Genomic DNA, 15,291 nt, shown 5'->3' on the forward strand with positions numbered 1-15,291 from the left:
CCCATAATAAATTGCATATTAATACGAGGCCCATAGCCCAATAGCATCTTAGTCGCAGCTTTTCTTGAATATTAATTGAAGGGAGTCTCGTCACCAAGAACTAAGAATCAATTTCTAATGTAATAAAAAAAAAAAAAAAGACCAAATGGGCGTCGAATTATAATAAGATACTTCCTCCGTTTCATATTATAAGTAGTTTTAGAAAAATGTTTTTGTTTCAAAATGTAAATAGTTTTCGTATTTCTAGGTAATTTTTACATTTATTGAATACAATGTGACCAATCAAATTAAATATATTTTTTTTTATTAGTTAAATTATATCTAATCTATTTATTATAAAATATTTTTTAAAAACATAATAATTTTTTTAATTTTCGTGTTTTTAACCAAAACTAATTATATTATTAAACGGATGGAGTAACACTTTTGGACTTAGGTTTACAAATTACACGCGTTTTCGTGTAATTTCGAGGAAACAACACATGTCTCTCTATCTCTCTCACGTAACTCTCCAGTTTCCACTATATAAAGCCTCTTCGTCTCCTCCCTTCTGGAAACAGCCTTTTTCTCTCTCCTTCTTGTCTTAAATCTCAAAGTACGAAACTATGGCCTCAAAGTCCATCGTCGTTTTCCTCCTCCTCGCTCTCATAGTTTCCTCCGCCATAGCTCAGGCTCCGGGACCATCTCCGACAAGGTCTCCTCTTCCAGCCACTCCTCCAATTTCTCAGCCTCCGAGAACCGCCGCACCAACTCCCTCACGCGCCACCACTCCTCCGCCTTCCGTCACTCCCACGGCAGCTCCTACTTCTCCTCCGGCTGGCTCACCGACACCGACCTCAACCGTCGCTTCACCGCCGGCTCCTCCGACCTCGCTTACACCCGATGGAGCTCCTGACGCAAATTCCCCTACTGGCCCGAGTGGATCTACTCCTAACGACGCCGCTGCACTCTCCGCCGGATCTTTCTTAGGATTCCTATTCGTGGCCGCTTTGTTGGTTTAATTTGGTGTTTAGATTATGTATTAATAATTCGAGAGTTTAGCGATGGACGGTAGATATTCGATCTGTGGTGGTTTTTAATAGTTTGTTTAGAGATTTATTTGTGGTTTTATGATGATCTCTAATACCTTTAAACACCTTATGTTATATCGTTTGTTATTATTACTCATGGTTTAGTTAACACATTTATCTGCTTTTGATTATTGCATCCTGATTTGAATGTGTGATATACTGAATTCCAAAGTGGTGGGTTTTTTTTTGAACTTAATCAAAAAGTGATTAGTGGTTTACTCATTGTTGAAAAAGGTGATTAGTAGTGATGACTATGAGGTCAGCAACGTGTGCGTGTTTAGACACGTGTCGTACTGTCTGAAAACGGTGAATTCGTCGTTTATCGGTAGTGGCAATAACAGCTGGTCTGTTTTTGTTCGGTTCTCTCTTATTTCTAACACTTTATATTTTAAAATCAAACTAGAAACTGAAAGTCGGTTATAGCTAACGATGTTTAATTGCGTATTGAAAGTTGGAAACTGTAAAAGTGGATTAGAAAAGTCTTGGGTTTGGTCAGAAAGATAAGAGTAGGTGTCACATGGAGACAGCTGTAAGAATACTTGTAACCTTTTACTTTTACTAGGATTCTATTGGCTCATACATGTGGGCTTCTACGTATTATATATTTATATTGAACCAATTTAGGTAAAGCGTGTCATAACAAAACGATTTTTTGTAAGTTAAAACGAAAATGTGTTACTATAGAATGTAGACGAAGATACCATCATTTAGTAACAGAAATCAAAAAAAGAAAAAAAATAATCCATTCTCTTTTGTTTCGTCCTACGTTGCACAAAAGCTTCATCGAACGTCCGCTTCGAAACCGGAATCGGAATCGGAACCTTGTGGAAGCTTACGGAATCTCGCTTCCAAAACACTTCTAAAATATTCTCTTTAAAAACATGTTGGAAGCTTACGATTCCGTTTTGGAATCATGTTTTCATTCTTAAAAAAAACACAATGTCTTATATCAATAAAAATATAAAATTATAGTTTTTAATTTATATAAAATCCAAACGTTAATAGTATTAAATATAGAGAATAGAAATATACAAATATTAAAATTAATACAATAAATTATCTTTATGCATTGAAGTTTTTATTAAATATAAATCATATATTCAAATTTATTATGTCAATTAATTATAAAGTATTAAAAATAATTAATATAATAATTTATTTTAAATTTAATTTATGTGTATTTCACAGTTTTAATATGAAATCATTTCAAAATTATTATAAATATAAATGCTTTAATTTAAATTTAAATCATATAATTTTTATTTCAAATTTTTTAAAATTTTTTTTATGTATGTATATATATATATGGATTCGCTTCCAACACATATCCGCTTCCTTTTTTTTTTTTTAATCTCGCTTTTGCGCTTCCGTACGCTTATGCTTCCACGTATCCGTTTTCGTTTTCATGTAACATAAGTTTCGTCACATTCTATTTTTTTTTGGCCCGAAATGAACAAAAAAAAGATTAAGAGAAAAAGACAAAAAGAGAGTAGCCAAAACTGTTCCTTTTAAAAGAAAAATGCTGGATCCAGTAGATGTGAAACAAATATAGCGTTGTTGCGTCCAATAGATGTGAATCCGATTCGCATTTGATGATTCCCTTCCCAGTTTTACAACTCAGCCAAAAATGAAGACTAATACTCAAATGAGTATAAATAATATAGCAGAGTTTAACCTAACAATTATATCTGAAACAACACATACAAGGAAATTAATTTCAAAAAGAAAAGAAAAAACACTTGCACGGAAATATGTTAACTAACAATTTACCGTTTCTTTGTACAACGTTTCTAAACAAAAATTGTTACAAGAACTGATGTGATGTAAGTTCGATATTATTTTATTTTGTATTCTTTTCACGAAACAACATATGTTATATATATTTGTTAATCTAAATACGGTGGATGTGTACACGAATTCGATGTATGTTATTTGAAAGACACTTGTCGATGATTAAAAATACGGCTATAAGAAGTTTTAATTATAGTGTTTTCGCCAAGATTAAGGTAAACAGAAGAAATCCTACGTGGAAAGTGAGTGTTTGTGAATGCTTCATCTCGGTCATCGTCATCTCCTTTTCTATATACAAACCCTCTTTCTCTTTTCCTTCGAGTCCGCCCAGACTTAGACCGTTTCCAACAATAGATATGGTTTTAAAATTCTAAAACAATTTTTAATTAAAAATAATTAAATTAAAAATTTTAGATACTTGTTTAGTTTTAACTCTTCCAATGATAGAAACAATTAAATGTTCTTAGCTTCAAAATACTAATCAATCAGTAACGAGAGAGAAAAAAAAGTTGAGTGTAATCTTTTTTCTTTCTTAAAAATAGTAATCATTTAGAAAGTGACATTTATTAACTTAGAGTTGGTTCCAAAAGTTCCATTTTTAGAACTATATCTATCTATTTTCTTCTTTTTAATTTAATTTTGAGCATATAATTAGATAAAACCATGAGATAGAATCTTCCTAGATACTCTATTGGAGAAGGTCTTAATTAAGCCGAACTGAGCCGAGTTTGTTATTGAAGTAAACAAAAATTTTACACTTAGCAATCGGAATATTTTGAAGAGTTTTAACTAAAAACTTATGAAAAGATGGTGTTTACGGCAAGAACAAGATAAACACAATCAGAATATTTGACATTTTTATTAGATAAACTTGTTAATTTCGTTTCAGCTATTTCGTTCATGATATATTTCTTAACTACCACATAAATTTCACAACATGTATTGTTGTTCCTCCACAGTTTGAATTATGCTACAAAACTTATTTTATAACACATGAACCATTTCATATTAGGAAAACTAGTTATATTTGACACCAAATCTAACATGATATCTCACATTTAATGCAACAAATCTGGTTATATAACTCATTTTTAACTACTCCCTCCGTTTTTAATATGTCATTTTAGAATTGTCTACATAGATTAAGAAAATCATTAATTTTTTATATTTTCTAAACAAAAACATCATTAATTACTTACATAACCACAAATCAACCAATAATAAAATAGAAGGTATATTATCATTAGTCATATAACACTAAGTGTTAATAAATTTTGCATAGAAAACCAAAAACGTTATATAATTTGGAACACAAAAATTTCTCTAAAACGACTTATATTAAAAAACGGAGGGAGTATAATTTATACTTAAACATAAACATCAACAAATCTGGTTATATTTAAATAAAACCAATTATATTAGACATATATAGAAATACATAACATTATCCAGTTGTTAAATTATATCTAACCATCAGAAACTAAAAAACAACATGCCGGATACATACTGATTTTAATGCACATTACACCATACTAACAATATTTATGTCAAGGAATATTTTAAATACCCACAAACATTTCCAACTACTTCATAAGACGATTCATCCACCTAGATGGTTTTGCATCTTTCATGATCACCTTCGTTAGATCAAGTGAAGGACATTCATATTGGAAATTTGAGTGTTCGGTAGTCACCGATAGCAATAAATACTTGTTTGTCACTGATCGAATTTGGCTGCATCTACCTGGAAAGAAACATTATTCATTAACAATTTTTATCGGACTAATAATAAAATAATTGGAATAATCAGTTAGTAACAAAAAAAAACAATGGTAAACCATTCTCCGAAGAGAATGTGAAAGCTTCGGTGACTACACGCGTGGAAATCTGGAATGGTACGGATTTAAATTCGGGTCTTTTTAGAAATCTACGGAACGCCTTGACCACCCGACCACAGACGCGTGGTTGAATAACCAGTTAGTATTTTTAGAATTTGATGTTTTAGTTATAATTTGGTAATTTAAACGTATATCATTTATTTATGGTCATGTTAACCACTTATTTTATAAACGTTCTATTATTATGTATAATATCCGGTTACATTTTCATTACCATGAACTACCGGTTACATTTTCATTACCATGAACTACCCAATGTGAAGTTAAACCCAAATGAATGGCATTTTTAGACGGACTTTATATCATACAATACTTGCTTCTGTTTTTGTTGTAACAATAATTAAATTTCCTGAAGCTTTTACATGTTGATCCACCTCCTCATCATTAAAACTAGTTGATCTTAAATCAAAAATCAAATCTTTTTCTTGATCAAAATCCAAAAAAAAAAAAACCAACTCCCAAATAATTATAAATCTAAATTAATTATTGATTATTCATATTCATCTCATAAAAACCATCTTAAAAAAAGAACATGAGATATTAATATTATTAGACTAACTCATCTCAAATCCAAAATCAAAACCCTTACTTTATCAAAATCAAAGAGAAATCAATCTCTAAAAAATTATAATCTTAAGATTAATCAGTAAGATCCAATAAAAAAAATTTGAAAGAGAAAATATAATCACCAACTATAGTCGGAAAAGAAGAGCTTTGTTGTTCTTCTATCTTCAGTCACATAGTAAAAATATTTTCTTTCTATCTTTTGCTTCATCTCTGTATATATTATTGTTTACACTCCAAAGTGAAAGAAATAAGAATAAAAATAAATACAAGAAAAGAAATTAGAGTTTGAAGCTCTGTTTTTAATTTCTTGGCGAGAACTTGTGTTTTGGTTGACAATTTTTATAAGTAATGCATTTTCAGTGAAAAAAAAAAGAAATTAGAGAAAATATCTCTAATTTACATATTAAATGCAACACTGATAACTCTATAATAGGTGTCATTATTTGATTTTGTTGACAACAATATCTTTAATATCCATTTTCTATTTTATTATTACGTTAGTTTTATTGCAGTTTGTATGTCGATGAAGGAGGACACTTTCGTTTTCTTCTTGAAGCCGGTTACTCCATCCATCTAGTTTCCAATAACGGCGTCCAAGTAGTAAATTATAAGACCCTTAGCAGTAAACACATGTGTAAAGTGGCACACAATACAATTAGAATTAGAGCATGTGCAATGCAGACTCTTAATACAAGCTCTTAGTGTAATAAATTAAATGGAAAATGGGGGTTTAGTTAAGAGGCGAGTCTTAAATAAGGTTTGGAAAATCCGACTCTTGTGGGACGCGTGTCGAAAGGAGAGAAGAGAGATGAACGGTGGTTCGAGAAAATAGGAAAGTCGATTGTGTTTCTCGTTCTTTCTCTCTTCGACGAAGGAAGGAAAGAGGAGATCGCATGGTGGATGAATCTCGGAGGTGGTTCTCGTCGTCGATTCATCTCATCGGTGGCTCTCGTCGTCGATTATTCTCACCGGTGGCTCCCCTTCGTTGATTATTCTCATCGCTGGCTCCCCTCGACGAATCTCGGTGGCTCTCCTCGAAGAACGACGGTTGCTATCGTTGACGGATAAATCAGTGGCTCTCTCCGACGACGAAAAGCGGCGGTTGCTGCTGATTGCAATCGAAAGGTGAAATTAAATTTTTTTCTTAGTTTCTCATATTTGCATGTCTTTGATTTTGGTCCTTCGTTTTGATACATTTGAGACTTTTGTTTGCGATTTCTAATTTGTTAAGCTCGATTGTAAAGGTGAACTCAATGTTTTTTTTTAAATTTCTCAATGATGAAAAATCCCAAACTTCTTGAAACTTTTTCATCATTCGGTTGAGACTTTTGAAACTTTTGTTTGCGATTCCTAATTTCTTAAGTTGGAGACTGATGTTTAGACTTTTGTTTCAGATAGTGAGAAACACGTTCGTTGTTAGCGAAGGGATGAAGAAAGAACCGAAGGACCTCAGAGAGATTCTTTCTTTTTTCACAAGGAAGAACTTCAATGGTACCGATCGTGGAGAAACAATCACGTAAGGCATTTAGTTACTGACATTGTTGCTGGATTTTTGTTGTTGCTTAAAACTTCAATGTTTTCAATTTTTCAAATGGGTTTTGCGTTTAGTTACTGACAATGTTTTCAATTTTTCAAATGGGTTTTGAAGGAACAATGGTTCTGAGGAGAGGAGAAGGTGCTTTGCTCACGATCTGTTCATGTACAAGCTCGTCTGCTCACGTTCTGAGGTAAATCCAAATTCCTCTTTGATCTGTTAGATTAATTTAAGTTGAGGAAGTCTAATTTGAATTGAAGTCGATGGTGTAATAAATGTTTAGGTTTGTGATGGTTGTGTTAGTAATAAATAGAACTTACGGTTGGAGTTTAGATGGTTGTTAGATATATGTCAAGTCTTTCTTCTCTTACTGTGATGAATTGTCTCAGCTGTGATGAATGTGTTTAGATATATGTCAAATCCTCTTCCCTCTATTAAACGCATTGCATCTTCTCTCCGATAAGCACCTTCTCTTTGATCTTCTCTTCCATCTAAACACCCTCATTCCTCTTGTTCTTCTCTTTCTCTCTTCTTTCACACATTCTGATATGGATTATCCATATACGAGTGGGTCAAACTTTGTTGATCTTCTTCAAAGTCAACAAAATGTTTTTGGTTCTAGCAACCTCGGTGTAAAGAGTCCTGTATTTGGAACTCAACAGAGCCTGGATAGAAACCTCGGTGTAGAGAGTCTTGTGGAGCGCCGAGAACGCAGGAAATGGACGCCCTCAGATGACATTTTGCTCATCAGCTCATGGCTCAACACGAGTAAAGATCCAGTAGTGGGTAATGAGCAAAGATCAGGGGCTTTCTGGTCACGCGTTGCCGCCTACTTTGCCGCAAGCCAGAAGGGTGGAGGCTGCGAAAGGAGAGACCCGATGCACTGTAAGCAGCGGTGGCAGAAGATCAACGACAGCGTGTGTAAGTTTTGTGGCTCGTACGAGGCTGCAACCAGGGAGAAAACCAGCGGACAAAATGAGACAGATGTTGGCTGATTAGGTTTCTGTTTCTGTGGTCTGTTTAAGTTTATGTTTGTGTCCTCTGCTTGTTTGTTGGTTGTTGTCTACGAGTTTATGTTTCTGATGCTAGTTCTTGTTATGGTTAAATTATCTAACCAGATCTTGTTGGCTTACAATGTTCTTGGTCTTGTTCTTCTAATGCTAACCAGATCTGAAGACGAAGCTGATTAATGACTTGTTGGCTTACAATGTTCTTGTTCTTGTTCTTCTAATGCTAACCAGATCTTGTTCTTGTTAATGCAGGTGAGAGAGTCGCCTACTTAAAGCTGTTGAGAGCAAATATCAGAACATGAGTGGATAGGTGATGACTTGTTTCTTGTCACAAGAGTGGATAGGTGATGACTTGTTTCTTGTCTTCTAGTGGGCACGGGGTTGTCTTTGATTTTGGTAATATTTGCCTCTTGTAATCTAGTGTGATCACGGACACAAAAGAATCTTTGGGTCTTGTATATGATGACTTGTTTCTTGTCTTTTACTTGTCACGGGTTTCATTTGATTCTTGTATCACGAGTGCTTATTATACTCTTTTGCATCACACCCTTTTGCATCACAACTCTTCTTTCTATCTTTAACAACTCGTTCATCTTCTCACAATTCACCAACTCATTCTCTTCATCTCTTTCATACAAAACAATTCATTCTCTTTATCTCTTTGATTCAAAACAACGATGACATCTTCTTCTCCTTTCAATATTGATCAACAATTTGATGAAGCTTTCGATCAATTTTTTGAACAACAATTTGATGAAGCTTACGATACTCTGATCAATGATCAAGGTAATCAAGAAGATGAAAGGAATACAAGAAAAAAACGAGTTTTTATCGAGAGAAATCGTGAAGAAGGCAATCTCCGGTTATGGAATGATTATTTCAGTGACACTCCAACTTATCCTGAAAATCTATTCCGAAGACGATTTAGAATGAACAAGTCATTGTTCATGTGTATTGTTGATCGGCTCTCCAATGAAGTTCAATTCTTTCGTCAAAAGAAAGACGGTCTCGGAAGGCTTGGTCTCTCTACACTTCAAAAATGTACAGCAGCTATTCGTGTGTTGGCATATGGTTTTGCGCTTGATACGGTCGATGAATACCTCCGGCTCGGTGCAAGTACTACTCGGTTATGTGTCGAAAATTTTGTGGAAGCAATAATAAATCTGTTCGGCGATGAGTACCTAAGAAGACCAATACCGGATGATCTTCAACGTCTACTTTATATTGGAGAGCTTCGTGGATTTCCCGGGATGATAGGGAGCATCGATTGTATGCATTGGGAGTGAGAATTGTCCCACCGCTTGGAAAGGGCAATATTCTCGTGGTTCTGGAAAACCCACTATTGTCTTAGAGGCGGTTGCTTCATATGATCTCTGGATATGACATGCATTTTTTGGACCTCCAGGTACTTTAAATGATATCAATGTTCTTGATCGCTCACCTGTTTTTGATGACATAATAAATGGTCAAGCTCCGAAAGTGAATTTCTCGGTCAACGGAAGAGAGTATGATTTGGCTTACTATCTCACTGATGGTATTTATCCGAAATGTGCTACTTTTATCCAATCTATTTCGATTCCACAAGGGCCGAAAGCAGCTTTATTTGCTCAACGTCAAGAAGCTGTCCGAAAAGATGTCGAGCGTGCTTTCGGAGTCTTGCAAGCTCGATTTGGCATTATTAAAAATCCGGCACGTATTTGGGATAAAGTCAAGATCGGAAAGATTATGAGAGCATGTATCATACTCCATAATATGATAGTAGAAGACGAACGAGATCAAAACACTCAGTTTGATGTTTCAGAATTCCAACAAGGAGAAGGTAACGGAAGTTCACATGTCAATCTCACCTATTCTACAGACATCCCTTCAAATATGGGCAATATGATGAATGTTCGAACTACAATTCGTGATACACGAATTCATGAACGACTGAAAGCTGATTTGGTTGAACATATGTGATCTAAATATGGACGTGATCAAGACAACAACTGAGCTTCAATGCCTCTTTTGAATTATTATCGCTTATTTTAGTAATCTTTGTTTTTATGTTTTTATTTTAAATTATATGTTTAAAATGTAATGTTTTATTTTGTTTTATTTAATAAATAAATTTTAGTTTCAAAAACTTTTTTTTTAATAATTTTTTATTTAAGAACCCTTAACTTAAAAAATCTCTATTAGAGGACTAAAAATTAAGAGTTTCTTAACATTAACTCTTAACCTAAATTAATTACTAAGAGTCCATTAAGTGGTTATAGCAATGCACATGCTCTTAGGCGTTAACACGCACGTAGTGTTTACAGAAAAGGAAAATCAATTTGTAATTTCCTGTTTTCGTTACTCTACTCCAAAGCTCCAATCTCTCCCTCTGCTATCTATACAAACGAGATCAAACTCATTATTAACGATTAATTTACTCGTTGTTGACTCCGATGAAATTAGGTTTATTGTTGATCCTATTTCAAAGGCTTTCTGTTGATTCAGACACTTAGGTTAGTGTCGCCGTCGCTCTTTTCCTCTTCTCCTCCTCGATCAGGCGAGAGACAACAATTAAGCCACAGACGCTATGTCGTTTATAAAGCAATGCTTTAGTTTATTCGACAAAACCAAACGAAGAAACAAACCCTCCCGTCTGAACGAAGAGAAAAAGAAGAAGAAGAAGAAGAAGAAACTCCACCTAGTGCTTGACTTGGATCACACTCTTCTCCATTCTATCCATGTGTCAAAGCTTTCTCAGAAAGAAAAATATCTAATCGAAGAAGTTGGTTCAAGGGTTGATCTATGGAAGTTCGACAAAGGCAATCCCAACGAGCATCTCATAAAGTTACGACCTTTCCTTGACGAGTTTCTGCGAGAAGCCAACAAGCTTTTCTACATGTACGTTTACACGATGGGCACTTACAGGTACGCGCAGAATGTACTGAGTTTGATTGATCCGGACAAATTATATTTCGGAGATAGAGTGATAACCAGAGAAAAAAGCCCTCATAAGAAGACACTTGATCTTCTCTCTGCTGATAAACGAAGAGTGGTCATTGTTGATGACACGAGTAGTGTTTGGCCGCAACACAAGAGAAACTTGTTGGAGATCGCAAAGTACATTTATTTCAGAGACGGGATGAAGTGGGAATCTTATGCAGAGAAGAAGAGAGACGAAAGTCGAAGCAAAGGAGCATTGTCTAATGTTCTGAAACTCCTTCAACAAGCTCATAGAAGATTCCAAGATTTTGATTCTAACGACTTGAGGCTCTTGATACGTGATCCTTGTACACTCTGTTGCTTTTGACTCCACTTTTCACTGTCGATAAGTCTATGTGTAATGTTTCTTTTTTCTTTTTCTTTTGTTTGCAATTTCTCACATAATAACAAATACAAAACTTTCAATCTAAGACCAAATGACAAACAAAAAGAGCATTGTGTTAGAAACAAGCCATTAATTCTTTTTTTTTCTACAATGTTAGGGGAATCTCTGCCCACATAGAGAAAGAAACCACATTCTCTACATTTTGTCACAGTGATGGTAAGTAGCTTCAGAGAAGCGACAATGTAATCCGAATCAGTTTTGTTTTTTCCCTCTTCCAACAAGACACACACATTGATAATACAGAGACGTGTTTATCATCACTTCTTGTTCATCCTAGAATCTGCTGAGTTATCCCACACAGGTGATAGAGGCTTCCTGCCAATTTCTGGACTGCCGCTAAACTCAAGCATCTTCTCGATTGGGCTGCTCATCATCTTTGGACACTTTCTCTTGTTTGACTGTAACGTAAAACCATCTCCAAATTAGAAAATTCCATAGCTGCTTTTCATTTTTTGTGGGTTTTTTTTTTACCTTAGCAGATGCGCTTTTGTGGCTTGTCTCAGAAGAACCAAGAGGGCTTAACTGCTGCCTTAACAACTTGCGATTTTCTTTATCCAGCTTTCGGTTTTGTATGCTCACAAGTTCTGCCTGTTTATAAGTTAAATGGAACGATTTCAGAACAAAGAAGAATAAAGAGTGTTATGGTTTTATTATATTACCTCTTGTTCGGCTTTAGCGAGATTCTGGATGATGCATTCCCTTTCTTTTTCAAATTTCTTTGCCACCGAAACTAAAGACAGAACCTTTTGCGTTGAAGGCTTTAACCGATCCCATTTGCTCAACAAGGCTTGGCAGGATTGGTCTTGAACGTTTGCCTCTAAGAAGAGACGCCCGATGGTATTTTCATCTTTGCTTATGAGTGATCCCAAAACTGAATCAAGTAAATCTTCTTCTTGTGGTGAGCAGTTGTTATCAACCTTTTGAGGGGAAAAAAATGAAAACACATTAAGGTAAGTTGATGAAGAGCACAAAGACGTTATATTTTGAGCTGAAAAGATATGAAGTAAAAGCTATGAACACTAATCAAGAATTGAACAAACAATCACTGAAGAATCAAAGACAAAGCCAACACCTTACAAGTTCTATCATCTACGTCCAGCTTAGAAAAACTGCTAGGAATAGTGCATAAGTACAATCCAATATCAAAATCAGATAATATTCAAAGATCTATTTACCTTTCAGCAACTAAATCAGTATGGGTTGACAAAGAATATTAAGCTAGAAACTTAATCTCTTTCTAGTGCATCAATCACATCATACCTACAAGTTTAAGTCTTTATGCGAACCAACACAATAAGGATGGACTTATGAATCAACGAAGAAGACAAGTTATGAGAAATAGCAATGTCAACTTAACACAGAAAACATAACCACTTGAGAAACTATTTGATCAAGAATAGTCTGACCAAATGACGGATTGTTTGTAAGAACAGTCTTTCCAAGTCCTAAAATCATTCAGTACAAAAAAAAAAGGTCTCAAAACAAAAGATAATTTGCTTAACAGCAATTCATTTCTCAAGCAAACAACCCACTGAGTAACTAAATTTTTCTTCAGATACAAGACAAAACGGATAAGAAGACAAGTTTCAAACACACTATGAGAAATCTCAATGCAAGACAATAACCACTTGAGAAGCCAAAATCAAAGCGCTACAATCAAGATATAACTATACTCAACAGAAACACACTTCTAAAGCAACTAAGAAACTAAAGTGTCAATCAGATCCTTATACCCTACAATTACAAGACTTTCTACACAAAAATGGATATGAAGACAAGTTTCATATACAACACTATGATAAGTTTCAACAATGCAAAGATCAGTAAGTGCCAAAAAAGCTAACAAATTTACTTAATATGAATAAAAATTCTTACTTGCTCAATCCCAATTTGTCGTTGCTTACAAAGCTGCAATTCCTCAGACATTCTAGCAACTTCCTCTTCCAATTCACGAACCCTAGCTTCTGCATCTCTCGCCCTCTCATCCGATTCGTTCCCGAACTCCATCAAGGCGTCACGGTCTTGATGATAAAGCAAGCACTCTCTTTCCCATTTCTTACACTGCCTCAACAAGTTTCCGCATTCCTCCGCCAGTTTCTGGTTCTCCTCCACGAACTTCTTCAACGCCTGTGCATTCATACTCGCTTCCGACTAAATTGATCAGAGGAGAAAAAGATCAGATCTTTAGTCAGTTACAACCTACTACGAACCAAATAAAGAAAACCCAGAACGAGTTACTAACCCTAACTCGTTCTAGCACTTGGTCTTTCTCCTTTGATCTGGAGAGGAGAGCCAGATACTGATCTCGGAGACGGCGCTGCGCTTCTTCAGCCGCGAGAAGCTTCGTTTGGAGAGATTCGATTGAGATGGGAAGCCCTAAGGAGTGATCGATGGTGTCTTTGATGTAATCGTCGACTTCTGGCGAGAGATTCATCCTCGCTCTCGTTTCTGTTTCGCCTGAATCGATTCTCTCGCTTCTCATGGCTACTTTTCAAGAACAAGAAACGAATTAAGAATGAGAGTTGAGGATTTGGCAAGAAAGCACACAGACAGAGAGGATTTTGCAGAGAGAGAGACACGCGAGGGGGAATTCAAAAATGAAGTAGCCGTTACAACTTTTTAATAATTGAAATCTTTATGACACGTGGCAAGTTATTATTGCTGAGGAATTTGGCTCCTGACGCAACCTTTTTTATATTTTTTTTTTGACTGAGGAAATTTTTTTTAAATAAAAAGTTCAACTCTTCTTTCATTGATTTTCTGGGTTGCAACAATTCAGATCATTTTGGTTATTAGCTAAAATATTGTTTACTTGGCTATTAAATCAATCAAAAATAGCCAGAATAAATATCATACTATATGACTCTTACTCGGATAATGAAAATTATAGTAAAGTGAAAGTTGATGTGTTTGTAAAATATCCAAAACTTTTATACATATTTGGTTAAAATTTTGTAACTCTTTTAATAATTATTGTTTCATGTGGTTTGGTTTGGGATCCATATAATCTGAAATCACATACCAAATATAAATATAAAAACGAATAAACAAATATAGGTTACAATAAAATTCTATAAATTAATAATGTTAGAATTTTGATATTTTACTAATTTATAAATTTTATTTTCCAGTTTATTATTATCTAAAATATTTTTTATTTGGTCAAAAATTATTTACTTTCAATTTTAAATAATTAGCTTTTGATATCTTTTTATGCTTTACTAAGACATTGAAATTTTGATTAAATTGCATGAACATGTATTATATTTCTATAACAAGTATTTTCATACTACAATAAGTATAAGTAATTTTAGTTGCAATTTTTCAAGACAGCAACTCAACCAATAAAATTAAGAGATAAAAATTTCATATAAAATAAATAAATAATATTACAATGATTTTTTGAAAATTATGGTATTCATATTTATGTAAGTATTAGTTTATAGCATTAATAAGGTTGTATATATTTGTATAAGAAACTCTAAAGTATACTATTATTTTATATTTTAAATTAGTCTTATTCGAAATCATAAATTTTTTATCATTTATCATTTTTTTACTAGGTGATTCAACTTTAAAAAGAAATGACCAACATTTTATCAAATTAACACGTATACCATAATAAAAAAAAGTCCGTAAAATGTTGTTGGTGGTTGCATTTGAGTTACTCAGAGCATCTCCGATGGTACTATATTTTTCACTTTAACATCATTTTTACTATAATAACATTTCAAATTTTCTTCAAATTTGTAATGTTCAGTTTTTCAATTTCAAAGACAATTTTTTTAATTATAAATGAGTTCTTATCTTTAACTTATTGTTATTTTCAATTAGAAAAATTATAAGTGTTGAAATTATCCAATTAGTTTTAAATCGATATTAATAATTTATCTAATTAGATGTTAATAGCAAAAAACATGAAAATATTCATTCCCGATAATTTCATGTTCTAGTTAGAAGAGTTTAGAATAAAATAAGATCATTTCTTGTTTCAGAATACTTTGATTAAACACTTAATAGAAATATATATTTGGTGTTTCTTTATAAAATCTAATGT

General features: G+C 33.8%; 3 protein-coding genes across 3 annotated transcripts; 2 read left to right on the plus strand and 1 right to left on the minus strand.

Moving 5' to 3' along the window:
- The first annotated feature begins 474 nt into the window (after positions 1-474).
- On the plus strand, positions 475-1,201 carry LOC106435657 (classical arabinogalactan protein 10-like). The gene has a single exon (XM_013876566.3). The coding sequence runs from the start codon at positions 606-608 to the stop codon at positions 999-1,001; it is 396 nt and encodes a 131-aa protein (XP_013732020.1). The 5' UTR covers positions 475-605; the 3' UTR covers positions 1,002-1,201.
- An 8,968-nt stretch (positions 1,202-10,169) lies between these two features.
- Positions 10,170-11,161, plus strand: LOC106435660 (RNA polymerase II C-terminal domain phosphatase-like 5). Its single transcript, XM_013876569.3, has one exon. The coding sequence runs from the start codon at positions 10,437-10,439 to the stop codon at positions 11,154-11,156; it is 720 nt and encodes a 239-aa protein (XP_013732023.1). The 5' UTR covers positions 10,170-10,436; the 3' UTR covers positions 11,157-11,161.
- Positions 11,162-11,284: 123 nt separating this feature from the next.
- On the minus strand, positions 11,285-13,843 carry LOC106435664. Its single transcript, XM_013876572.3, has 5 exons — positions 13,477-13,843; positions 13,110-13,385; positions 11,894-12,151; positions 11,706-11,822; positions 11,285-11,632 (listed from the first exon to the last, which is right to left on the minus strand). Exons 1-5 carry the CDS (start codon positions 13,714-13,716, stop codon positions 11,492-11,494), a joined length of 1,032 nt encoding a protein of 343 aa, XP_013732026.1. The 5' UTR covers positions 13,717-13,843; the 3' UTR covers positions 11,285-11,491.
- Positions 13,844-15,291: the final 1,448 nt, after the last annotated feature.

The sequence above is a fragment of the Brassica napus genome, chromosome C3 (genome assembly GCF_020379485.1).
Source record: "Brassica napus cultivar Da-Ae chromosome C3, Da-Ae, whole genome shotgun sequence".
Taxonomy (NCBI): domain Eukaryota; kingdom Viridiplantae; phylum Streptophyta; class Magnoliopsida; order Brassicales; family Brassicaceae; genus Brassica; species Brassica napus.

Coding starts and splice junctions, on each gene's coding strand:
- LOC106435664 (XM_013876572.3), bottom strand. CDS start 13,716: ATGAGAAGCGAGAGAATCGATTCAGGCGAAACAGAAACGAGAGCGAGG. Junction 11,823..11,893: donor TCGCTAAAGCCGAACAAGAG/GTAATATAATAA, acceptor ACTTATAAACAG/GCAGAACTTGTGAGCATACA. Junction 11,633..11,705: donor ACAAAAGCGCATCTGCTAAG/GTAAAAAAAAAA, acceptor TTTACGTTACAG/TCAAACAAGAGAAAGTGTCC.
- LOC106435660 (XM_013876569.3), top strand. CDS start 10,437: ATGTCGTTTATAAAGCAATGCTTTAGTTTATTCGACAAAACCAAACGA.
- LOC106435657 (XM_013876566.3), top strand. CDS start 606: ATGGCCTCAAAGTCCATCGTCGTTTTCCTCCTCCTCGCTCTCATAGTT.